Source organism: Haemorhous mexicanus, chromosome 2 (genome assembly GCF_027477595.1).
Source record: "Haemorhous mexicanus isolate bHaeMex1 chromosome 2, bHaeMex1.pri, whole genome shotgun sequence".
In the NCBI taxonomy this organism is placed as follows: domain Eukaryota; kingdom Metazoa; phylum Chordata; class Aves; order Passeriformes; family Fringillidae; genus Haemorhous; species Haemorhous mexicanus.
In genome coordinates this window covers 70,976,072-71,000,930 of record NC_082342.1, presented here as the reverse complement: position 1 = coordinate 71,000,930, position 24,859 = coordinate 70,976,072, and the positions used below count along the sequence as shown (strand labels likewise).

Genomic DNA, 24,859 nt, shown 5'->3' with positions numbered 1-24,859 from the left:
GGGGGCGGACTTGAATTATGTATTGTCTGTCTGACTGGGAAAGCTGCAAGTGAAACCTCTGATAGATAGAGCATTGCATAAAGCACAAGCACTGGTATTAGATTTCTCCTTCTCGTATCAGCTTCTTGTTTTTGTTTTGCCACATCATCAAATAAAGCTATCAGGAGGTATCAGGTGTGATGGAGAGCCTTCAGGGCTCGCAGGCAATCTCGTAGCTCAGGTTTATCAACTCTTTCTGCAAGGAGAAACTGTGAGAAATTGGCTCACTGGACTTGCATTGAGCTAGTTTCTGCTTCAGTGAACTTAAAGAAAATTACTAATGTGTGACTCCACAAAGGAATAATCTTTAAAAATGGGAAAACCAGCAGCTGTGGGTTGCATTCCCACTTTTTGTTCATCTGTGTTGCACTTGGCACAGGCGCTGTTGCTGGCCCCAGGAATGGGGAGAGTCTAAATGCTGTTTCCAAGGGGTGTGCACCTGTGCAGCCCTGGTGGGACCCACCTTCTTCACTTTGCTGCTTTTACTTTGAAGTTGGAGAAGAAAACAAGTCAGATTGCTATTTTATGATCTGTAGTGTCTATTCCAGTACTTTTAAGCAGTACTAAAGTTGCCATTGACACTTCCAATAGGACATCTGAGTCCTACAGACTGAGTAATACTGGTTCTTTCCACTGTGTGAACATCTAAACATCTGAAAGTGCTCATGGTTAAATCCAGTTCTTGTTCATCATGGCTACCCCCTTAGTGCATGGAGAAGCCTAAGGAGTTTAAAACATTGTATGACTCATCCTGAAGAAGTCAACAGAGAAAGAAGATGCCTGCTTTGAGGTAATGGGGGACATAATTTTAGTGTCTGAAACACAAGAGATTTCTTGCCTGTCTCTCGCCTCCACAGGATTTTCATTTGCTGTAGTAGTAATCAGCATTCTGTATTTCTGTGAAACCTTATTTCAGTTGTTAGTTAAAAATTTCTGGAAGAACGTGGCAGTGTGGCTTTGTGGGGTCAACAGCTGCAAAGGCCTGGGACTTTCCAGGCAGCATGAAGTGAGAATGGATTTAATCCATGGGTGTAGGCACCATATATCCACAGGCATGGCTTTGCTCCTGCCTTGGAGGAGTGGAGGAGGCCAGGGTCTGTAACCAGAGCACTTTTGTGGGACTCAGATACTGGGCTGCTGCTGCTGCTGCAGTAGAGGGGCTGCTCTGTCAGGCTCTTGCAGAGCCAGGCTGAATATAGCCCCCAGGCCAAGTGAATTGTTTTAGTGTTTGGAGCTTTGTCCTTGATCAACGCCTATATCATTCCTGAGAGATGAGAGCAAATACCTTTGCCACAGATGTAATGAAGCCTATTTGTCAGTGTCACGGGGTCTTCAGCAGTTTTACATGGAGGCTGTAAACATCTCAGAAGTACAGATTTGTACCTGAGAAAATGACAGCATTCCCTCCCCAAGATGTTCCTTTGTGGCTGTGTTGAGACACCACCCTAGAAGAGAGAGGACTAGTGAGTACATGGGTGTTTTATTTAGTCTGTGCTTTTTCAAACATTGCATTCCTCTCACTCACTGTTGCTCCATATATTATTTTAATATGAAAGGGCCCCTGTCATTAGTCTTTGTTCACATTTTCCTTTGAGCGCTTTCAGAGTGGACTTAAAAAGTCAGAGGCACCAAAAAAGCTATTTTTGTTCTGTAGGTTTTAAAACTCCATTCATTACCTGTTGTTTTTTTAAGGTCTGTTTAATGCTTTTTGCTAACTATAAGTTCCAGAGAGATATTTACAGATTTGTAATCCCTTCTTTAGACAAATATTGGGGAGAAGCAAGATTTTTTTAAATAATCTGTCTGGATTTTACTTGAACTGTGTAGATTTTTGGTCTCTAACACCTCTTTGTCACCTACCTGCCAGACTCACTCTTCAAAACCCCAGCTTTTCTTTCTCATGTCCTGTGTTCTCCTTGTCCCTGAACTCTTCTGTACCATGAAAATCTGTCAAGTGAAAAAACCTCCAAAAGCAGATTCATATGCTGTTTCAGAAACTGGAAATTTAAATAAACAAAGCCAATTCAAAAATTAATTTGCTTTAAGTAAAATAGGAGGGTCTGTTTGTGTTGGGTGATGCTTTTATTTTGTAAGAAATACTTTCTTTTAGTGTTTAAAATTTACTGCCAGTTTCAATAAACAGTAGAGCTTTCCAATGTGAAAACTAGTATATTTTACAGAAGTTTTCCTTTCTAGCCTCTGCTCTTTCTTCATGCAGTTTCTCTTTAGAAGATAAACTAATTATTTAATAAATAAAACCTCAGCCTACTCCCATTGATGTGGCGGGCTTCACATTTCAGGACAGAAGTATACTTAAGGGCAGCTGTCTGCTGGTGCAGTATCTACCCAGGGTGTAAGGGAAGGCTCACCAAAGCCACCACAGCCTAGAGAGGTGGTGCAGGAGTGGGAACCTCTGGATGTAGTGAGATTGTTGGTCGAGCCCAGTTAGTTACAGGCAGGTGTCCATACCAGAAGGAGCTTGTACATCCAGTTCTCTTCCAATAGCTGCTCTGTGGAAAGTTAAATTATTTCATTTCTGGCACATTTTCAAGCTCTGAATTCACCTTACACACAGGGAGTCCTTCCTCTGCATTGTAGGTCTGATGCTGTGCCGATATGGAAGAGTGCCCGTGTGGTTATTCCAAGGCACTTTGATGGGAAAGCGAGTCTAATTGCCTCTGTGATTACTTGCAGTCTCAAGGTTATGAAAAATATTTTCAACAGTGCCCCTTGACTTTGTAAATATGGGGTGCATCTGTGTTTTGTCTGTGTGTGGCACGAGGGAATAATGATAATTTCATTATGCAGAATAAGATTTTTCTCTAAGCCAGCCTTTTAGTACTTAATGCTCTACCTCCAAAGAACTGCAGTTCATCTGAGGTCTCTGGCGTGATTGTGGTCTACCATGTGTAGCCCTGAAGTGCCATGAAGGCAAGAAAGATGTCTTTACTCCTACTACTTCCAAAACATTTTCCCAGATGTTGCACCCAGATCTGGAGGAATAAATACACAGTACAGGGTTTTCAGCTCTTGCAGCCCACTCAGTCCCCAGCAGAGGGAACAATAATTTGGTGCTGGTGATAACCCATGTTTTTTGGGAAGTGTGTCTGAAGTTGCTGGTGCCCATCCTGTCCTTGTCAGGGCAACCTTGGATCGGAAACACAGTCTTGGAGAGTGCAGCATGCTCAAAACTGCAAGTAAGCCTCATAAAAGCTTTTTTAAAAATGTTTTGTTTAGGTTTTCTTCTTTCTTGCTTTCTTTTTTTTTTTTTTTTTGCGCGCATAAAAGCAAACAAGAGGTAGATCCTGAAAATTAAGTGTTTTCGCTGTTCACTTTTTTGCAAATAAACAATTAGAAACGTGCGTAAATTCTACAGAAACTTCTTGTTTCATGCAGAAGTAAAAAGATCTGATGAAACCTGTGTAGGCTTAGGAGTTATTTTCTACACTTCAGTGTTTTCTCCACATAGGATATGAAATAGTGGTATTTCAGTCACATTAATGAGCTTTCCCCTTGTCCCTTCTCATGCATTTTTTTTCAGCTGATATTTTTTCTTTAGTGTTACATATATTTAATCTGTTTTTTAATGTGATAAAAATTGGTATATCTTCTTTTGGAAAGTTTAATTCCATTTCCAACTCACTTAAATGGGAGGTGAGTTTTTTAATGCTCTGTTTCTATGCATAGCTCAGCACAGCAGTGCCCATCTCTTGGCTCTGCTTGAGCCTTACTTCCAATACAGTGCAAACACCAAATAATCAGTTGTGCAAAACTGAGACCAAGCTCATCCCTTGGAGCCTTTTAGTTATTTTTTGTTTGGGGTTTTCTTTATTACTTCTTTGGCAGGTTTTGTTGTTGGTTTGGGTTTTTTTTTTTTTTCAAGAAACAAAAGGAAGGTCTAAGTTTCATACTGAGAAACAAGAGTATTTATCTTGATGAACATGGTAGAACAATGCTGGGAGGAGTGACAGACAGTACCAGCATTGAAGGTGGATGGGTAGGGAAGTGTGACTTGTTTGGTGTCTGCCCTGCAGTTGTAGGCCACAGTGGAGGAAAGTTGTTTTATTCAGGAAGGCCAGACTAAAGCCCAAGCCTGCAGCACCCCAGTTAAGGAGAGTAAATGTGCAGATCTGCTGCACCCTCCATACACTTGGCTGCTGTTGGAAGTATGGATCTGTTGCATCACCTTCCCAAATACTTTAGTGAGTGAAGGCTGCTATAAGAAGCCAGACCTCAGTTTTTTTCCCACAGCACTGGAAATTCAATAGTGCCATGTATTTGCCATGGCTGTTGTGAAGAAGAAAACTTCATGTCATCTTTCACTACAGATATATCTATAATAGATATATGTTAAGTGTGTATGTATGTGCACTTAACATATACTTAAAAACTTACATGTACACACCACGTCATACAGGAAACAAATTTCAGGAAGGTTAATAAAATGATGTTTTTCATGAAATGTTGGGATTTGGTCTGGCTCCTGGAAGAGGCCTTTTATATTTCCAAATGTTTTACTTTTTCTATTTTTACAGGAGTTAAAATTTATCATACTGCATCAGCAGCGCCCTTAGCAATGTACATAACTAATCCTTGTCCCCAAGCATTAATTCATTCATATGTCACATAGTGCTTAGTAGGGCCCATTCTAGGGCTAAGTCTCTGCAGAAGCCCCAAAAAGAGAAAATACAGAATTTGCTTGGATTCTCCCTCTTTCTCATTTTTCTGTGCCTGTGGTTACAGAACAGACCAGAGGCTGATACAGTGGGGTTTGCCTTCTTAAATTACAGCAAATTGAATTTTGTGATTAAAGTCCCAAGGGCTTTTTTGCTGGGATTTGTATTTAAATTGTGTCAGACTGGGGCAGCTGTATACCTAGAGTGGCATGTGGGACAACAGTAGTGGAAGGAAAGAAGTAGGGTTACCAAACTAGGGACTGGTCTTGCAGGAGGAGTGAGAAGAAGGGCCAGGATGGCAAACAGAACCAAAGCTCATCAGTGCAGTGAAATAAAAATGTGTTTGTGTGTTTTGATGTGAGAAAAGGACTCCCACCTGAATTACAAGTGGAGTTTGTAAATAGTGAGTTCAAGGGCTGCCAAAGTATAATGAAGTTGTGTCTCTTCTTCTAAAGTGGAGGTTGTTACTGAATATTTGAACTGAAGAAATTGTTTTGTTCCCAGTTTCCACGTGAAGAAACCATGTCCCTGTCCTTTGCTTAAGTCAGACTGAGAACAAGAAATAAAAACCTGAACTTCAAGACGTGTCCCAGGCAGCACAGTATGTTCCTGTTCTGCTCGTAGAAATTGTTTTGCCAGACTTGCTCAACTGATACGAAACTAATCTCTTCCTGGAAAGATATTTTATTTGCATATTTTGACAATACTGAAACATAAAAGTCAAATTGCCTATGTTCACCAAAGAGAGAGAGTGAATTAGTGACTGCATTAAGTAAATAATTGAATTAGATTTTTGCATCAAAATGATTGAAACTATTTCAAACTTTTAAAGGGTTTAAGCTAAGTTATGACACTTTCATTGCAGAAAGTAAGGTGTTTCCTAATATGTAAGTCATAGCCTTGCTATTCACTCTCAGCAGTTTTGGGAAGGCTGGTTTGGTTTTCCTACCTGCAGAATGGACTTGACATTTGTTACACAGTACTACTGTGAAAAGAGACTTTTATGAGGGATTACATTTTCAAAAAATCTTTATAAGGCACTTGAAAGTTGTAAAGTGCTTGATAAGTGCTCTATTTTTTCATGAAAAAATTATACTAATAAAAATATCACATAAAATGTAAGAATTGTCATTTTTCCCTTTCCCCATGTCTGAAAGCTAAGCTTCCCTCTTCCTCTGGGAGTGCCTGAGGATGTTCATTATCAGATAGTGTTTTGCTGTTAAAAGATTCTTTTCTGCCTGAAATTTCTTATTTTTAGTAGAAATGCAAAATCTAATTAGCCATCATTTGTGGTTTTCTGTGTATGATTTGTTCTCCTAGCGTCGTGTCAGTGTGGGTGCACTTAGGACTGTCCTGTATGCTTCAGAACAATTCTGGTGTTTACATGGGAGCTGAAAACAGCTGACATAAATACTACACATTACATATATTGCATAACATCCTGTAGCAGAAGCCAAACCAGGAATCACCAGAAGATGTCTCAACCCTGCAAAACTGCAGATCTGTTCACTTTGACTAGAAAATGTAGCATATCAGACATAGGCAGAGGCATGCTTGCTGGCTTATTTATTTTCTTCCAATTTGTTTCAGGCTAAATCCTTATGACCTCACTCTGGTTTTATGTGGGAAATACTTCTCCAAAATAATGACAGTAGAAACTTGGGGCATACATATTTATATAGCAGAACTGGGCATGTTCCACCTATTAAACTGCAAATTTCACTAAAACCCATTGTATTTTGTGAATGGGATAAGCAGTCATCTTCTCCATGCCCCCATCCTACCTGTCTGCCTACACAAACCTATTCATCAGGTTTTGTTTCCATATGCTTTCTAGCTTTGTCCTTCACAGGCTGATGTAAGCTTAACATAGAAAAAAATCTGACTAGGTTGCTAAACCTTTACCCTGAACAGTCCCCTATGTTTATTTCCTCGTAGTCTCTTATTTGGAATAAAAGTGTTGGCAACATTTCAAAATGCTGCGTGCCATGCAGGAAGGAGCTGCAGAGAAGTGACATAAAACATGAAAACTCAAGAATTATGGTGACAATTCCATGTGCAGAAAAAATGGATAGATAGGGGTGTCTGAAAAGGACATAAATAAGAAGGGACATGGCACTTATCTGTAATAACAGAAAGAGAGGAAGTTGATGCCAGAGGAAGAGAACTGTTTACAGCTTGAGCACTGGGATATTTTTTGTCATGGTAGTAGACGGTGTTACCTCGTGGTTGCCAAGAGCCTGCTAAACTGCTAGATGAATGCAACTTAAATAATACACAAATGAAAGGAGCTGCAAATGGGCAGAGGGAGTACATGGGGCATCTGCAGTTGGAGTAAATAAGGTTCCTTGCCTAAGGAATGAATATAAGCCCAGCTCTGTTTCCTGGAGTTCCAGAAAAGTTTCCCTCCTGGCACAATAACCCATAACTATTTACATGGTGGTTTTGTGGTGTCTGTCTTTGAAACATCTGGTCTGGCATCAAATACGGTTGATACCAGGTAGTTGATGGGCAGAGGATAACTGCTGAGGAACATCCTACGTGGGAAGTTCTGCATGGCACAAAACAGACCCTGGTTCTGTTGTCTGTTACATGGCATGTCTTGGGCTGGTACCTACACTGAGTTTTTTTTAATAAGGAATATCTGAATGTCATCAGGCTATAAAGTAAAAGTTCAAGAGATTTATTTCCCTGAGTAAATGGTCTTCCAGATGTCAAGGTACATGAATGAAGATATGGGAAGACAGATGTTGGGCTGTGTGAAGGGTCTAAAATTTTGAAGTGGCTGAACAGTGGTCATTATTCAGCATTGTTAATTCAATACTTGAAGAGTTTTGGAGGATTTAATGAGCAGCAGTTGTAACTGTGTTCCTAAGTGCCTAAGTGAGAGGGGTCATGGTAGGTTAGGAAAAATATGATAGAAGTAATTAAACTAATTTGGTTTGTCGCATCTAGACTACAAAAGGCATGGTTTTGGAGGGCTCCTAGAAATAGATGTTGTGTTAATAGAAGATTGAGAAATGACTGTTCCTATTTGGAGCATTGACTCATCCCTTCAAAACTTGGTAATTAACTCCCCCAAATAAAAGAAAATACTCATTTTCTACAGAGAACTGTCTAGAAATACTTTTTTATGCTCCAGGGTCCTGCTTGATCTATGTAAATGGCTGTTGGGGTGTACTGTTCACTATCCATGTATTGCAGGACAAAGCTGCAGAATAGTAGCAGAATTTCTCTGTTTTGTGATATTTTTGTCAGGTTTCAGGACAAAACAATAGAGCTCACAAAGGCACATGCAAAACTAGAGGGTCAGCAAATGTTCACAGCTTCAGGCATCTATTTTTAAATTGATAGGTTCTTTAAAACTTCACAGATTCAGAATGTTGAACTAACAGGATTTTATCTTCTTCCAGTTTTCCTTTTCTCCTCTTCCTAATTGCCGCATGTTTTTAGTCTCTTTCTGCAGCTCTTCTTGCTTCCAATTTCCCAAAACTGTCTGCTGTTTTGACTTCTTCATTCCTGTGTTTCCACCACCCCAGGCAAAACTCACACAGCCTGCATTTGCTCCTTAAAGCTGAACGAGAATTTGAGTGTTTGGGTGCATGAGGAGTCAAAATGTGCCCATACTTTAGCCCAGGAGTTTCTTAAACACTTAAACTCAAGTGCTTGCATAGAGACAGAAGTGTCTGAGTCAGAATGGTTGTTTGATTTCAACTCCACTGCAGTCCAGTCTTGAAATGCAGATAGATAGATAGATAGAAGATACTTGCACTGCGATTAAGTTCTTCAGTTTTGTCCACCTTCTCACACACTGCTCTCTGGGTTGCTCTGCTGAGGCCCAGCTCCTTTCTGTTGGTTGCACCGAGGAGTTCAGCCATGGGTGCTCAAGCTCTCATCAGGCAAAGCTGGTGTGGAATAGCTGTCACCAGCTTCTCAGCTTGTCGCAATTCTGCTCCTGCTGGTCCTTTCTCCATCATTTGAACTCTTGGGTCTTCCGGTTTTGACAAACTCAGTGGTTAGTCTTCATGTCTGGGATGACACCAAACAAAACGTTAAGAGCTAGTATATGAAGGAATTTTTTTCTAGCTCTTGAACTTGCACAGATTATGTAGCTGTTTAAGAGAAAAACAGTAGTACTGTTCTTTCCCTAAGAATTAGACTTGTGTTAAATGTTGATTAACCTTAAAGAACAATCGTATCTTTCACAGTTGTCTTTACAGCAGCCTTTTTAAGGTGCATGTGAGTGAATGTCTTCACATTAACACTACTTCAGCTGTTTTTTTCTTTCTTACACTAAATGTGTATATTTAATTGAAAACAATGAGAGGTCCTCTTAGGTTGAGCTTGTAAGAGTGATTCTCCTTCAGTGGAGTAAATACCTTGCAAGGAATGTCGTCAGTCCTGTCTCTTTCACATAACTTTGTGAGGGCTGGGTAGGCAGGACTCACTGAGGAGGGATGCTGGAAGCAACTGTGTGGGAACTCCAGCTGAGTGATCTGCATTCATATCCTTCTGTCACCTGACTTTCATTTCTTACCTGAAATGATACTGTTTTAATGGATGAACTAAAAAAACCTCTTTCTATTATTTCTCATGCAAACCATCCCTTTCTGCATTGGGTTCTCTGTTTTCTGCTGAGGGAGGGAAGATCTAGAATTCTGTACACCACGGGGAAGGATTTCATGGATATCTTTAATATCATTATTAGTGATCTGGACAAAGGGATCGAGTGCACCCTTAGTAAGTTTTCAGAAGACACTAAGTTGGGAAATGTTGATCTGCTGGAGGGTGGGAAAACGCTGCAGAGGAATCTGGGCAGGCTGAATCAATGGGCTGAGGCCAGTTGTGTGAGAGTCAACAAGACTGAGTGCTAGATCCTTCACTTAGGTCACAACATCCCCAAGCAGCACTGCAGGCTGGAGAAAGAGAGGCTGGAAAGCTGCCCATCAGAACAGGATCTGGGGGTGCTGATCAACATGAGTTGCTGAACATGAGCCAGCAGAGTGCCCAGTGGCTGAGAAGGCTGGTGGCATCCTGGCCTGTATCAGCAAGAGTGTGGCCAGCAGGGCCAGGGCAGGGATTGTGCCCCTGCACTTGACACTGGTAAGGCCACACCTTGAATCCTGTGTTGAATTTCATCCTTCTCACTAAAAGTACATTGAGCTGCTGGAGTGTGTCCAGAGAAGAACAGTGGAGCTGGTGAAGGGTGTGAGCACAAGTTTTAGGAGGAGTGACTGAGAGAAGTGGGGTTTCTTAGCCTGGTGAAAGAGAGGGTCAGGGGAATCTTTTTGCTTTCTACACATACCTGAAAGGAAGTTGTTGCAAGGTGTGGGTCAGTCTCTTCTCCCAGACAATAAGTGATAGGACAAAAGGAAGTGGCCTCCAGTTACACCAAGGTTGCACCAAGGTAGGTTTAGATTGGATATTAGGAAAAAAATTCCTCACCCTTCTTGTCCAATGAAGTAGTTGAGTCTCCATCCCTGAAGATGTTTAGAATTTCAGATGCCTATAAGTAAAAATCAGAGCCTAGGAAATATTTGTTGTCTGAAAGTGTCTGTGGCCAAAGAAAGAAGAAGCCTACTGAGGTGGTATCTGGTGAGCAAGAGAGTTTTAAGTGTGTTGAGGGATGGGCAGGACAAGCGTTGCACTTGGAAAACATTGATGTGGTGTGATGGGAGCCTTGGAATCAACCTGCCAAGTTGGATGAGGTTACTGCTATATTTGTACAGTGCTCTGCACCAACTGTTTGTGGCAAGAATATCTGTGTAAGACAGTTTGGTGGCAAATTTGAGTGCATTTTGTAGGACTGTGTCACTGGCAAGAGTGTGCATCCCACCATCTGCCTTGTAGCTTGTGCCTGCCTGTCCAGCTCACAGCAGCTGCTGGATTTGAGATGCCCAACACTGTGGCTGCCTGGTGGCAATGAGCACTATTTGGTCTGTGCTTGGAGAGTACAAAATTATCTAGGCTGAGTTGCTGCTGGTGCAACTACAGGTTGTGGTCAGAGCCCTGATTGCTGGGTTCTCCGTGCAGCAACTGTTTCCCACCCCCATCTGACATCAAAACTGCAGCACAGCCCAGATGGTGCACAGAAGGTACCAACCCAAGGAGCTCAAATGTTGCTGACAACCTCGCTGACATGTCATGCTGATGTCTATACAGCACTCAGTTTCCTTACAGAGGCCACTTCAGCTGGATTTTTCAGGGCTGTTTGAACTTTGGGATGATACTCTTACTTGGGAATTTTCTTTTGAAACCAAGGGCTCTCTGCAAAGCATTTATTGACTTTTGAAGAGACGCAAGCAGGGAGGTTCTGCCTACGAAAAGGCAAGTGTTGCGTCACTGGTTCATATAATTGAAATAGTTCCTTGCAAGCTGCTCATGATTCATATGAGATAATAAATAACTGAAGAATGATTGTGCCTAACAAAGGAAACAGTTGTTGCAGAGATACCCTTTTGTTGTCCAGGTTGTGATTAGCTGGTTTCAGAAGGGGAAGTAAAATTTTAGGCACACAAAGGGAAGATAAATACGGACCTCACACAGTTTCCTTTCCTCACTTTTGGTTTGTGCTGAACTATGGGATCAAGGTAACTGCCAAGAGCATTTCTGTAGACGCTGAAGGTGAGTGATAGAAGTCACAAAGAAGCATAGCCTAAAAACATGGCCACAATGGGATTTTACAGTTTGCGCTTTATGCAAGCACAGAATCCAGTTTGACTGTATTAATCTTCTCCTCTGACATGATACAACATCATTTTTACCCTTAAATATAAAGCAAGATGGTGGGATTTTCCAGAAATCTACATTAGCCCAAGTCTGAGCTCACTAAAGTAAATGGGTATTTATAAATACTGTTGTGCAAGTCCCATGGCTAAGTAAATTTAAAAACTGTACACAAATTATGCAAAATTATTTTTACTGAAAGTAAGTGCAGTAAATAAAGAGGAGGTTTTGCAGACTGAATTTTTATGTTTCATTGGGAAATTGTAGTTGATTTTTACCAGCTTACTAAGAAATGTCCCAGAATGCTGTTTACACAAATAATCAAAAACCTTCATAAACATCGTAGAATAATGGGAAGTCTGTGCCAGCCAGTGGTAAGTTGCAGAAATATCAGGTAATCTGGTCAGCTGGGGAGAAAGTGCAGCCTGACAAGGTGAGGGTTGCAAACTTGTATGGTAATCATGAGAATAATTGCACGGCCCTCTGTCCTGATGTTAATACTCACATCACCCCTGCAAGGTAGGATCTGTATTATTGCCTTAATCCTGTTGATTTTCTTAGTCAGGTGAATGCCACGGGAATGATAAATCTCAAGGCTCTTTTCCTTATATTCAGCAGATCCAGTACCTCATAATTGTGTAATTTGGCCTAAAGCAACCCCGAGGCAGCACGTGTTCACGGGAAGCGTGCAGAGGGGATCGTGGGGATTAATGGCAACAAGGGGAAAGTCACAACCTGTTTTTCCCCCTTTCCCTCTTTCTTTTGTTTCTCCCAGGAGAAAAACCCTACAAATGTACCTGGGAAGGCTGCACCTGGAAGTTTGCTCGATCCGATGAACTGACGAGGCATTACCGCAAGCACACGGGAGTGAAGCCATTCAAGTGTGCAGACTGTGACCGCAGCTTCTCCCGCTCGGATCACTTGGCGCTCCACCGCCGCAGGCACATGCTGGTTTGAGAAATGCTACCTGTTCCAGCTGAGTTTAAGAGCTGGGTCTCTTAACTACCCACAGTGAATTCAGCAGGGCTGAATCCCCCTCTACAGTGTTAACAGGCAGGGCTTTCCCTGATGTCTGTAACAAAAAATAATAACAGAAATTCAAAAAAAGCAGGAAAAGAAGTGCCACTCTTCTCCTCGCCATCTGAAGTTAACTCTGTCTGCCCCTCAGCATGGCTACCCCCTGAAAGTGTCATCACAATCACCTGGGAAATAGCAGCCGAGATGGTACAGGAATGGGCATTATTTTACATGCTGCATCCTTTGACAAAAAATGTTTATAGCTTGTATGTTTTCTCAGCTGCCAGACATCTTGTTCCTGAAAAATCACTGCTGGTTGGAGTATAGATACCATGAACTGATGATGATGACGATGATGATGATGATGAGAGCAAGACCGCTAGATCTGTATTATGCCATCTTTTCCCCTTGTTTTCAATTCCGTCTGGCCGGTGTCAGCACTGCACCGGAGCTGTGCTACAGACAAGCTGCGTGTGAGTAGGCGAGAAGATTCTGCTGGAAAGGTCCCACTGCCGGAGCTGGAGGTTTGCTTGATCAGACTTTTGCAATAATGATGGTGGCATTTTAATAACATACCACAACTTGTCATTATACCCTAGAGGACACCAGCCATTTAACTTTTTTCTTTTATGTTTTTTTTTCCCTTCTTTTCTTTTGTCGTCGTCGTTGTTGAAGTCTGTAAAATAAGCAAAGGGCAGCAGCATCTCTGCTGAAATACCATATTAAGTATCTGTATTTTACCATGGAATTATTTAGATCCATTTTCTGATTTGTATAGAAAGAGCCCACCTAAAAACTACTATCCCATTCTCAGTGTGCTGTTTTCTTTCATGCAGGTATCCTCTTCCCCACAACCATTATTTGAACCCAAGGAAATAGTCAGATCTTGTACTTGCTGGTACCAAGGTTAGTGGTATAGCCATTCCTGAGATGGAATTGAATGTATCATCAAAACAAAACAGAGAAGAAAGGGCTGCATCTCTTGCAGAGAAAAAGCAATAATGAATAAAATGGCTCTTGTGACAATAATTTACTCCACACAAACAGAAGTGGGGGGGTATGCAGAAACAGCATGTAAGATTTAAGCATTTAAATTAATCTTTTTGCTGGTTTCACTGACCTGCTAGGCACCACAATTAAGTACTTTTACTTCCTTTAACATAATACTTGTGTCTGGAAAGCAGGAAAGATAAAGGAAAGAGTTGATTGTTGAGGATGTAGTGGATGAACTGTAACTAGGACAGAGAAATATGCAGTTGTGCTCTGCAAGACATTAGAGTTCTCCCTGGGAGTTAGGGAATAACAAGATTTTGCCAGCTGTCTAGTATGATATAAATGGACCTCTGTATGGGTAGCAGTGGCTGCCTCTGCTTGGATTTTCAATCCAAGCCTTTTCAGATTAAATAAAAGGAAATTCTTGATCATTCCCATACAGCCCTGTAATTGCAAACCAATTTGTATTAATTGAATTATGTAGGAAAGAGAGAAACTCTTAGTCATCAGTTATTCATGCAAACAGAATAGTGTTTTTCTGTTTTCTTTCCTCACAAGGATCTGCCTATTCAGCTAAATTTGACAAAGGGGAGGCTTGGCAATATGTTCTAAGTGTTGAGATTTTCATAGCTTAGAGATGAAAGATGTAAACATAAAGGTCTTTTGCAATGCATTTAATTATGAATATTTTGTTCCAGGAATTCCAGATTAAATTTATGATGCCACTTGTTTGTTTTTAACTGTTTGACCATCTCAGTTAATATCAGATTCCTGAAGTAAATGTAGTAATGTTGGGATTCTAGAATCAAGGTAATCTTTAAGAAAAACCACACAGAGTATCCATACAGATACAAAAGCAATTACAGTTATTTGAGGATTAATATGACTGGGATTATACTTTATAACAGCATTCACAAGATCCAGAGTTTGACGGTCTTTAAATATCCTTAATATTCCCCAGTATGGGTAGTTTATCAGATCTCTAAAAGACTTTAAAAAAAAGCTCAGGCTTCCCAGTGCCCAGTCATCAGCAGAGAAACTCAACACAAATTATTCACAGCTTTTGTGGGAAAAATGCCTCTGTCAATTCCCATTGACCATGTTGGTGATCTATTTCCACCAAATTTGACAACATTTTAGACTCCATCTCCAAATCAGGGACAGAGCAGGGCTTCTGGATAGACCATGAGACATTGCATGGCAGCAGAACTGTGTCTTTATGAGCAGCATTGCTACCATTGATTTAAAAAACTGGTTGTCAAAGTATTGTGTGTTAGGTGCTTCATGAATTATGTCTGAGGTCTGGTTTTTGTGTACTTCAATAGCATCCCCTTAAATGCATCTGTCATTTTTGGCATTTAGGGAAAGAAGTCAGGTCAGGTAGAACTCCATTGATAAAATTCTTTTCTTGCCCAAGAATATTTTACCAACTTATTATTTGAATAGCAGTAATTCAGTTGAAGAACCAATGGCATACAGAATTCCTTTCAGGATCTATGGGTGGGTTTTTTTTTTTCCTCTCATAGAAAATTAAGTTTGCTTGAGCAGAAACTCCTGCTGGGCATTCTGTTAGCATACAGGAGGATGTGATGTTACTCTCAAACATCAGTTGCAGGGTGCAACTGGGAGAGATCAGTGCTCCTCTTTAGGCTTCCCCTGTTGCCAGTGAAGACAGAGAAACTACAAGAGAAATGGAGAGGTCTTTAATATTGGTGTTCAGCTTTGAAATGCCCTGTGGAAGAGCATATGTATAACAGACCCTGGAGAGGCTTGTCTCCCAAGGTCGAGGTTGGTCTGTGTGAATCCCTTTCTTTTCAGCTGGTTGCCTGTTATGATATGAATTGGAAATGCTGCAACAGAAAGAGGGTTTGGTTTTATTCAAAGAACCCCAAAGTGAGAGGGTTAAAGCAGCAGTAATGCTGAGGGACACAGGCACAGAGTGTGGCAATGGTAGGAGAATGAAGCCAAAAGGTAAAGGAGCGGGTGCTATGTTTTGTTATTTCACAGGCAGGAAGTACATCCTCAGCCTTTCCAGCACGTGTGCAAGGGCTTCTCATGCTGCTGTTACCTGTAGATGAATTGCACCACCAGCAGTAGTCCACCACTGGGTTTCAAGTACACAGTATGGTTCTTGATGAGGTTCTCATTCGTACCAGCACCCGCAGGCTTTGATCTCAGTTACTCCATGGGGTTGTTTTCTGGGTTTTGTCCCCTTCAGAAGTATTTTAAAGGAAGTTGCTCAGGAGGATGGGGGTGTTTGAATGTGGAGCTGATGTCCCCCAGATTCTCAGTGTGTCTTTGCCTTTATTGGCTGCAGCTCAGACCTGCCAAGTTTCTGTGCTCATGCAAAGACCATGGGCAATTGCTCCAGGGTAGTTTACTCAAAAATCCTGGTACCCCACCACAGGTCTGTGACATAGCATGGTTGTGGCAAAGGCTTACATCATGTGTAGCATGCAGAAATACCAGATCTCATCCTGACATGATCCACTAGGACCATCTTAATTGAGCAGTTGGGATACACAAACATACAGTGTCCCATTCATTCAGAAAGACAAGAGATTTCAATCCACCATGCCATGACATTGCATGTTACAGCTTGCAAGGGAAATTATGCCATGAAGTGTCAGATTTCATGTATTTTCAACAGTTCTAAATAGATTTGTCAAGAAACCTCAGGATCCAGCATTTTAGGAAAATGTAATGAGCAAACAGCTTTGATACTAAACTTTTAAAATTTTTAATTGTGTCATTATTTTTTGAGCACCCCTTATATTCAGCACTGTAAAATTGGCTCTTTGCAACAGCAGTTTTTACTTGGGGATGAAGATGCAGTATTCCTTATTCTCTCTCATGCTTGCATAATTAATTAAATAGATTTAGACTGACTTGTATACATGATTATTTGCTGGAGTAATGTATAACAAAATCAACAGTGTTGAAAATTACGTCAGTGATGTTGATGTTCAGGTAACATCATCAATGTTGATGTTCAGTGATGTTGCAGTGCAGAGCATGGACAGATAGCTGGACAGCCTTCCTCCCCTTTAATAATGACAATAACAGTGATCATAAGTCTCTTTTTCCAGTAGCCACATTGAAAATGTATTCTAGTTGCCATTTATTAAATTTAAATTCTGGTAATAAATGCTGTTTAATGTGAAAAAATCTCTTTCCCCTTTATTGAAGGTGGATACCTCAAAATCAGAGTAGGTGTCACTAATAATATCCCACTTACTTTTTATTGAATTTGAGTTTGGAAAGGTCATTGTGTGGAACTGTGTCTTCCACAGCAGTCAAGTCTTAGGATTGTTCAGTAAAGCCATGCTACTCCCACATGCTCATCCTTACACTCATGTATATTCCCAGCACTTCCAAGTGTCTCTACCTGTGTGCAGGTAATATGTTTATTTAAAATTAAAATTTAGGGGAAAAACCCAACCAAACAAAAAAGAACAGAAAAGGAAGATTGTTAAGTAAACACTGAAACACTGTTACAGAAAATTCTACCTTAAGAAACCAGCTCATGTTATTGTGTTATGCCTTTGCCTGTGATACGTGACTGGAGAATTGCACAAATAAATTGTTGTATTTTCACAGTTTTGCTATAGCATAGCAGTTGCTATGTAATGTATGCTTATGAAGTTGTGCCCACTGGAACATTGAAAAGGCTTAAATTCTCCACAATAAATCAGGTTTTGGCATAAAAATGTAACTGTAAGGATACTGCATCTTTAGAAATCAAAGTAACTTGAAAGTATTTTACTATACTTGTAACAGTTTAAATATTCTGTAATACCTGTGATAATGGAAAAGTATTTTCAAACTCACAGTTTTACATGGGGTGTTAAATAGCTGAAATGAAATACATTTTTAAACAATCCTTACCTTCAGTTTTCATTGGAAGACTGTTAGGATAATGCCTTGCAAAGCTAAAAGACAAAACTCAAGAAGTAAATTGTTCTGTTTCATCAGAGCGTGTTTTCTCTGCACAATGGAGTGGCCACTTCTTTGCTGTTTTGCAGATGGTGTGTGATATAGCAAAGTTATACTGAGTCCTTCCATGTCAAGTAAGTCAAGCTCAATGTCTTTGACTGAATAAAGGAAAAAAACACTTAAACAAATGAAAACCATATGAAAGGCTTGTGATTTCTTTTTCCTTCTGGCATTTTACAATGAACTGCAGATACAGGAATGGCAAACACTCGTATGATTTTATTTCTTCTTGTATTTCCCCAACTACAGTGCATCCTGATTAAAGGTTGCAGAGCTGAAATAGGCAGCTGCTTTTTGCTGATTCCAGGGGAGTTTAGTCTTCTAGGTGCAGCAACATGTCAAGAATATCCATTGTAGCAGGACAGTTCTGACATTTAAAATACCCATACACTTCAGTGAGATAGCCTGAAATCTATTTTAGAGGTGAAACAGAAACTGAAAGTGCCTGTAATTAGAACTGATGGGATGTTCCTATACTTTTACACAGCAATAACTTAATGGGATTCTGTTAACAGTAAGGTGAAAATGAAATTTTACTTGGAGAACAATAATGCAGCACAGAAACAAACACAAAGTGCCATTTGTATGTTCACATGTTGAGATACTGTGTTAGAGGTTTTAGTTATTTTCTCAGATAACATCTGTCATATATTTGTAAGAAGAAAATAAATCTTAGTTTATAAATGACTCGTAGCTGTACCGATTCTCAGTAGGTGTGATTGGAAGTTGTTGTCAGAGCAGTGTTTTAGGGGATTTCTTCCCAATTTATGTTGGATATGCCCGTGTATCCAGGGTGTTCTCTAGTGAAGTAATCCAAAACCAGCAATAAGCCCAATGGAGCTTTTTTTTAGGGAATATGAAAGAACAGGGATTCTCTTGAAAAATCCTCTGCATTGAACTCTGGAAACACAAGAGTTCACCTTATGTCTCCTTTCTCTTCTTCATGTAATGCTCATAGTATTTAATATCATCTTGGTTGACTTCGTGAGTGGACAAAATAAATAATTTCGCTTTCTTTTGGGGACAAATGAGTGAAAAATTGGGGACTCTCTGTCTAGAGACTATTTGAATAGCAAACAAGAAGTCAATATTCCTCAAATGAAGTATGGAGATTTTTATATTGAGTGGCCTAAACATTTGCATCAGTAGACTAATTGATCTTACCAGAAAATGGCCAGCTGTGACTTGCACTCTTATTTTTTCTCAGTTTTTCTGTAAATATTAACTACTGCTAATGGATTCTTAAAATAGCAGTGACATACCAGCCCTCATGCTTCTTCTATTTTTAAAAATTAATTTATTGGAAATCAAAATGTAACTAGTTGTCCTGATGCCTTTGCCAAGGAAGATTGCTTTCCATCCTCTGAATTTGTTCCTGTCATTTATCCAGACATAATTTTGTATTTGAGAAATCCTGCATTTTGTTTAGACTTCTGCTGCCATCAGTGGGTTGCTGCTGGAGTTTCCCTGAGGCTCGTACACAGATGAAAGTGCAGGTCCAAAAACAATCCCCCCCCTCCCCACCCACCCCAAAACAAAAAAGTGCTCGTGGACACACATGTAACAATTAGGTATTCATGCACACGAGTTAATTACGTGACAGGGTTGCTCGTTCGGTAACAAATTTAAATGTTAACCACTGGCAGAAATAATCCCATTAGAACATGCATATACTTATTTTGCTGTCCTGAACTTATCTCCAGATATTAAGCACATAAAAGAATACAACTCATGCTGGGGATTTCAGGAGAGCACCAGGGAATGTGTCGTCAGAAGGACAAAGGAATCTAGTTTCTTACCCAGTACCTGCTGGGCCCTTCTTGGAGAGAAGTGTTCTGTTCTTCCTTCTGGATCAACAGCACTTCGAGGGGGCACCCTTAGAAAGCTGCCATGTTGGAAGGCTTGGCTGATTCCAGCCCTGCATGTGTAAGTTCTTTGGTAGGAAAGGGCACCTTGTCTTCACCGTCCCAAAATGAGACTGTTTTTTTCCCCTGCATTCTGAAAAGCAAACTCTGAGTATGGGTTTTTCTTTTTTGTTTGGTTTTTTAGTCTGTTTTGCTTTGATTTTACTTTTTTGGGGGGTTTTTTTTGTTTTATTTGGGTTTTTTGGTTGTTTTTGGTTTTGGGTGGTTTTGGGGTTTTTTTGTTTTGTTTTGGGTTTTTTGTTTGTTTTTTTTGTTTTGGTTTTGTTGTTTTTTTTTTTTTTTTTTTTTTTTGCTTTGCAAGCATTATTCTATAGCAGCTCTTGTTCACTGACTTTGAATTATGAAATAATTACCCTTGTGGTAACTTTTACATTATTCAGTACAGAGTTTTTCAGTCCTCCAGAGAAACAGAACTGGGCATGTGAATTTTAGCTATTACAAAAATAAGAATACAAAAATTTTTTTGAGATCCTATTGTCCATATGAATGAACTGCAACGTCTTTCCCAGTTCAGAGTCAGAAGTTTCAGTGAGCCAAGGTGCTCTCAGAAGTAAAAGAAGAGGTGGCTCACACATTGGTTTGCTAAACCCTGCTCTGTGCTGTGACCTCAGCATGTAAAAACATTAATTCAGTGTCTGATATGGGACCACAGGCGATGGCTTTGATGGATTGTCATAAGCATCAACCATGAAATACACAAATAGGTTCAGATACCATTTTCTCCCTCTCTCTGCATTTCTAGGTTAAAAGAGCTTTGGAAAGACAGCTTGAGCCAAATCTTCATGGCTGAACTAATATATTTCACAATTCAGAGTTGTTGTCATTTCTGATTTCAGACTTTTTCACTGCTACATTCCCATGTTAAGGAAACCTGCATGGTTTATTTCTTTCCTGATTGTCCCATACATGGCTTCCTTGGTAATGTAAGTTCTTCACTGAACACCTATACAGTATGCTCTCTTGACCTTCTGTCTGTCCTTACCAAGTTTGTATTTCCCATTTGCACATTTGTAGAGTGTACACAGAGATAGTAATGAATTACTTAAGTTCCATGCACCATCAGCCTTAAGACTTTCAACCCACCCACAGGCACATGCATTTCATACACATCAAGGGAAAGAGAGATTTGGACACTGCTATCAACATGTGGGGTCAAAAATACCATTAAATCAGAAAGTTCTTTCAGCTGTGTTCAGGAAAAAACAACAATACTGAAAAATATCATTCTTGGCCAAGTTACTTATGGATGGAGCAAATTCCCCCATGGTGTTATTTGAATGAAAACGTAAGGATGGGATTGTATTTGGCACCAAATTGTTCCTTCTAATCAGGTCATTACTGTTGTATGCACCAATGAGCGTTCATTTGATCCTCCTGTGTAAAAATACAAAAACATCCCGTAGTTTACCAAGCGATTCATTTGGGACTGAAGCTTCACAGCAATGGAATTAGTGTGTACAGCACCTCAGTCTTTTTCCTAGATAAGATGCAAAAGGGAGGGCCATTATCAGTAACCCCATAGAGATAGTAGTGTCAATAGAGCTCCTACATTTAAAAGGAATAAAAATACCAGTGCTAGCAGGCAAACATATTAGTTTTTTAGACTTTCTTTTGCCTTCTTTTCAAAAGCTTTTAAATACAAAAATTACTTTTCTTCACAACTTAAAGTAAACTTCTGAAGATCTAATTTCCCAATAGTTTCCTCTGCATTTATATACTATGTAGTGTTTAGGCAATGCCTATGTTATAAGTTTATTAATATTATGTAAGTGTTGTTCTTGTATTTATGTATAGTGTATGTATTGTAAATATACTCAGAGCTTTTTTTCCTCTTACTGTAAAAAGGTGATTTTTGCCCTATGATAATGTAAAGGGAGTCCCCTAATGAAATTCTGTCAGAGGATGATTATTCCACTCTATTCTCAAAGATTTAAATGAACAAGTGTTATCGTTTTAAATGGTGTCTCAGACATATTTTGTTGGTGCATTGCTTTTCTGTATTCAACTTTCCTATGAATTGAGCTGTGAATTGAAATAGAGTTTAAACCTTTAAATGTATGCATTTGTACAATTATCTGAATGGAGGCATGAAGGTTAAATAAAGCATTTTGTATGGAACAAACCCCCTAATTATTACTGTGGATGACTCAGAGCTTCTGGAATACCTAGATACTAACTTTTTAAAATTAAATCTTTGTTTTCTATAAACATACAGTGATTTTTTTTAATGGAATGTTTGCTTAAGAAATGCATTTTACTTGCTTTTCTGATTTTTTAAAAGCCACCATAGAGAGTAGACATTCTTTCTCCTTTCACAGAATTTGTGCATCTGTGGCAAAGCTGGAACAAATAAAATAGCACTCAGCAGTATAAACAAAAATGTCCTGGGATGATATAAAAATGTTTTGCATTACTATATAATCTGAATTCCCCAAGTACTTTAAAAGGGGAGCTCTTTACTTCTGCCCCTCTCCTTTTTCTGTGAGGTGGGGGGGCTTGTGCAGTTGATGTGCAGTATCTGTAAGGTACTGGTGCAGCCAGGAGAGGGTTTGTTCACTGTGTGCCCCTGGAGTGAAGGAACGGCTGCTGGAGGAGGGCAGTGGCACACTGGAAGTGGCAAGTTCACACCTGGTTGAAGAGAGTTGGTATTTGCAATTGCTCCTAGGGACACTCTGCTGCCTAGGTGGGCTTGTCCCTTGTGTCTGGCCCTTCCATAAAAAAGCTTCCTTTATGTTTGAGCCAGTCTAGGACAACTGTATGTAAAGTCAGAGGCTTGGAGGGAGCTGCACAAGATCCTTATTGGTGAAATTTCTCTTTAAAATTAATTTTCCCCTTCCCCTGAATTCCCATCAGCTTACTTTTAACCAATACGATCATTTATCTACTGAAAGGTACAGTGTTACATGGTTACAGGCAGAGAAATGAGTCAACAAAGTGATTTGGAGACCTTTGAGCCTTATGGAGAGATATTTCTCAACCAAATCTGTGCTATAACAGATCTTCCATCTCTCAAACCAGTGATGAATTTAAAAATCAGATAGTTGCTTTGGCCCTTCCAAGCACTTCTGCTTTCCACACAATAAGTTGTTTGTTCTTCCTCAGTGTCCTGTGTGTGTTTAATTTCATTTTTTCTCCCAAGAGTGACATAAGTATAAAATGCATCACTGCCTGTTTAGTCTGACCTCCTCAGTGAACGCCCACACCGTCCTCTGCCCTGACCCATGCTCTGTTCCTGAAAAGTTATTTCTTCCACTTGCACAAACAACTGCTCAATTGTCCTGTAATCCCTCCCCCCTTTTTTTTCCCCTTTGTTATTGAACAGTCCACTTGGAATGAAAAGTTGGCACGTTATGTAAAGTACATCGCACGGGGCAGGTCTGGCTCTCCGTGAGCATGACAAGGAGTGGCCGCTGGTAACCACCTTCAACTTTGCACACTGAGTTACTCGATCAGATAAGCACAGTTCCCTCTCTACGTGCAGAAAAAAGTCACATCGGCATCATCCTTGAACCCGGGGAGATTGCCTGCCTCCCAGATGGAGTTCTGGCAGTGCAGACTTCACCCATGGATTCAGAGTGCAAGTCCTCGTGCCCAGCCTCTAACAGGGAAGCTCATCCATGTGAGAGCTCTGTCTGCCACATCTGCCGACTGCACTGTGGCCTGGTGGCATGAGATTTTGGTTGGGAGTTGAAAGGGCAATGCTAGGGGAGAAAAGCGTGCTGGTGGTCGCCAAGTATTTGTCCTTTCCAAAGTGAAGCCGGCACTGTGGTCCAGGCTGCCACTGATGTAATTGGTCTCTTCAGCAGTGCCTGCTGTGCACACTGGGGAAACCTGTCCCTAAACAGCCCTCACATCCTAGTAAACCAGGCAGAGTTAAACCCTTTAAATAGACAAAGAGCCAAAGACATTTGACTGAAGCTGGAGTGACTCAGTAGTTAAGCAAAAAATGCCAGAATCACAGAATGTTTGGGGTTGGCAGTGACCTCTGGAGGTTGCGTGGTCCAAGCCCCTTGCTCAAACAGGGACACCTAGGGCCAGTTGCCAGGATGGTGTCTAGATGGCTTTTGATAATCTGCAAGGATGAAGACTCCACAGCCTTGCCAGGCAACCTGTGCCAGGGGTCAGCCACCCTGACACTGAGAAAATGTTACCTGATATTCATAACAGCACCTGACCACTTGGAGTCCCTTCCTCTCGCTTGGGCCATTAGGCACAACAGGCTGTCTGGTGAAGATTTTGACCCAGTCTGTAAGTGACTAGGGTTTTTATACTCATGGGTATTTTCTGTGACAGGCCCCAAATAGCAGCAGTAGCCATACCCTTCCTGTTGAAGCGTACCCACAAAGGCATTTACTGCCTCACATACTTGTCTTACCAAAAATATATAGCCCATAATAACTGGGCCTGCCCCTTATAAAGGAATGAGTAACCAGATTTAGCCAGTAAGCTGAAACATGTCAATACATTTTGTCCTTTATGTTTTCATTAGTATCTTTGCACAACCTTGCTCACAGGTGCACTGTGCCCTTTCCTGGTTATCTTTCTCATTTGCTGGGGATATTGATCTATAAAACCTCGTTGTAAAATATTTCAAATAAATTCTTTGTTTTTTCTGGGGTGACTTCTCTACACCTGTATTTTTGGGCCTGTGCAGCATATTAACAGACAGAAACTAACAATAAAGTCCAGAAACTACTGCAAAAGCAAACAGTGAAACCAAGACTCTTGCAAAGTGCTATAAATCTCTGCTGAGCTCGGGTTGCTGTTTAATCTTTATATACAGGTACGTCTCAAGGTTATCTGCTCCTGAGGGGCTCTCTGGAGGCTTTTGTGATTTGTCATCCGCTCAGCTTCTTATCAGTCACAGGTATTTCCCCTTGTAACATTTATTATGGGCTCCCCTCTGTGTTTCTTTAAAATGCAATGCCCTGAAGAGGCTCTGGTATGCAGTTTTTAAGGAGTTATTAAATCTCCCTCTCCCATGATCAACTGGATTGTAAATGTGGCACATGTGGCATCACAGGTGTGGCAGCACTGGTGGCTGAGCACCCTCACTGGGACTGGATGCAAACCCGGGAGCCTTCAGCTCTGGAAAGGAGTTTTCTGTCTCCATCTTGCAGTCTCTGGCTGGAAAAGTACAATTAAATACATTAATTGAATACACTGTGTATGCAGAAGAGAATCTACTGCACATAGCATTAATGAAATAACCATTGTGGCAGCTTAGCTAAAACACTGTGTCTAGTTTTGAGGTGGAAAAATCTCAATCTTTTCCACCAGAATGATCATGGCCATCCTGCTGTTCCATTCCATTTCAGCAGAGGCAAATCAAGCCCTGGCTGCTGCAACACGTGTCACCATTTCTGAGGAGCTGGCAGACTTGGAGAGGGACAGTGAAATTCCTTCATCAGCAAGATGACAGGGAGCCTCTCTGCTCATGGCCAAGGCTTAGACAGCAGAGGATTTGCTGTGAAAGTGCTTCCTCTC

General features: G+C 40.6%; 1 protein-coding gene across 4 annotated transcripts in view; it reads left to right on the top strand.

Moving 5' to 3' along the window:
• KLF12 (KLF transcription factor 12) overlaps nt 1–21,580 on the top strand; it is a 233,269-nt gene extending 211,689 nt beyond the window's left edge. For all 4 annotated transcript variants that reach the window (XM_059839142.1, XM_059839144.1, XM_059839140.1 and 1 more), the window contains one exon: nt 12,217–21,580. In XM_059839142.1, the coding sequence (XP_059695125.1) occupies nt 12,217–12,398 (182 nt within the window). In that variant the 3' untranslated portion in view covers nt 12,399–21,580. The remainder of the gene's footprint in view (nt 1–12,216) is intronic.
• The last annotated feature ends 3,279 nt before the right edge of the window (nt 21,581–24,859 follow it).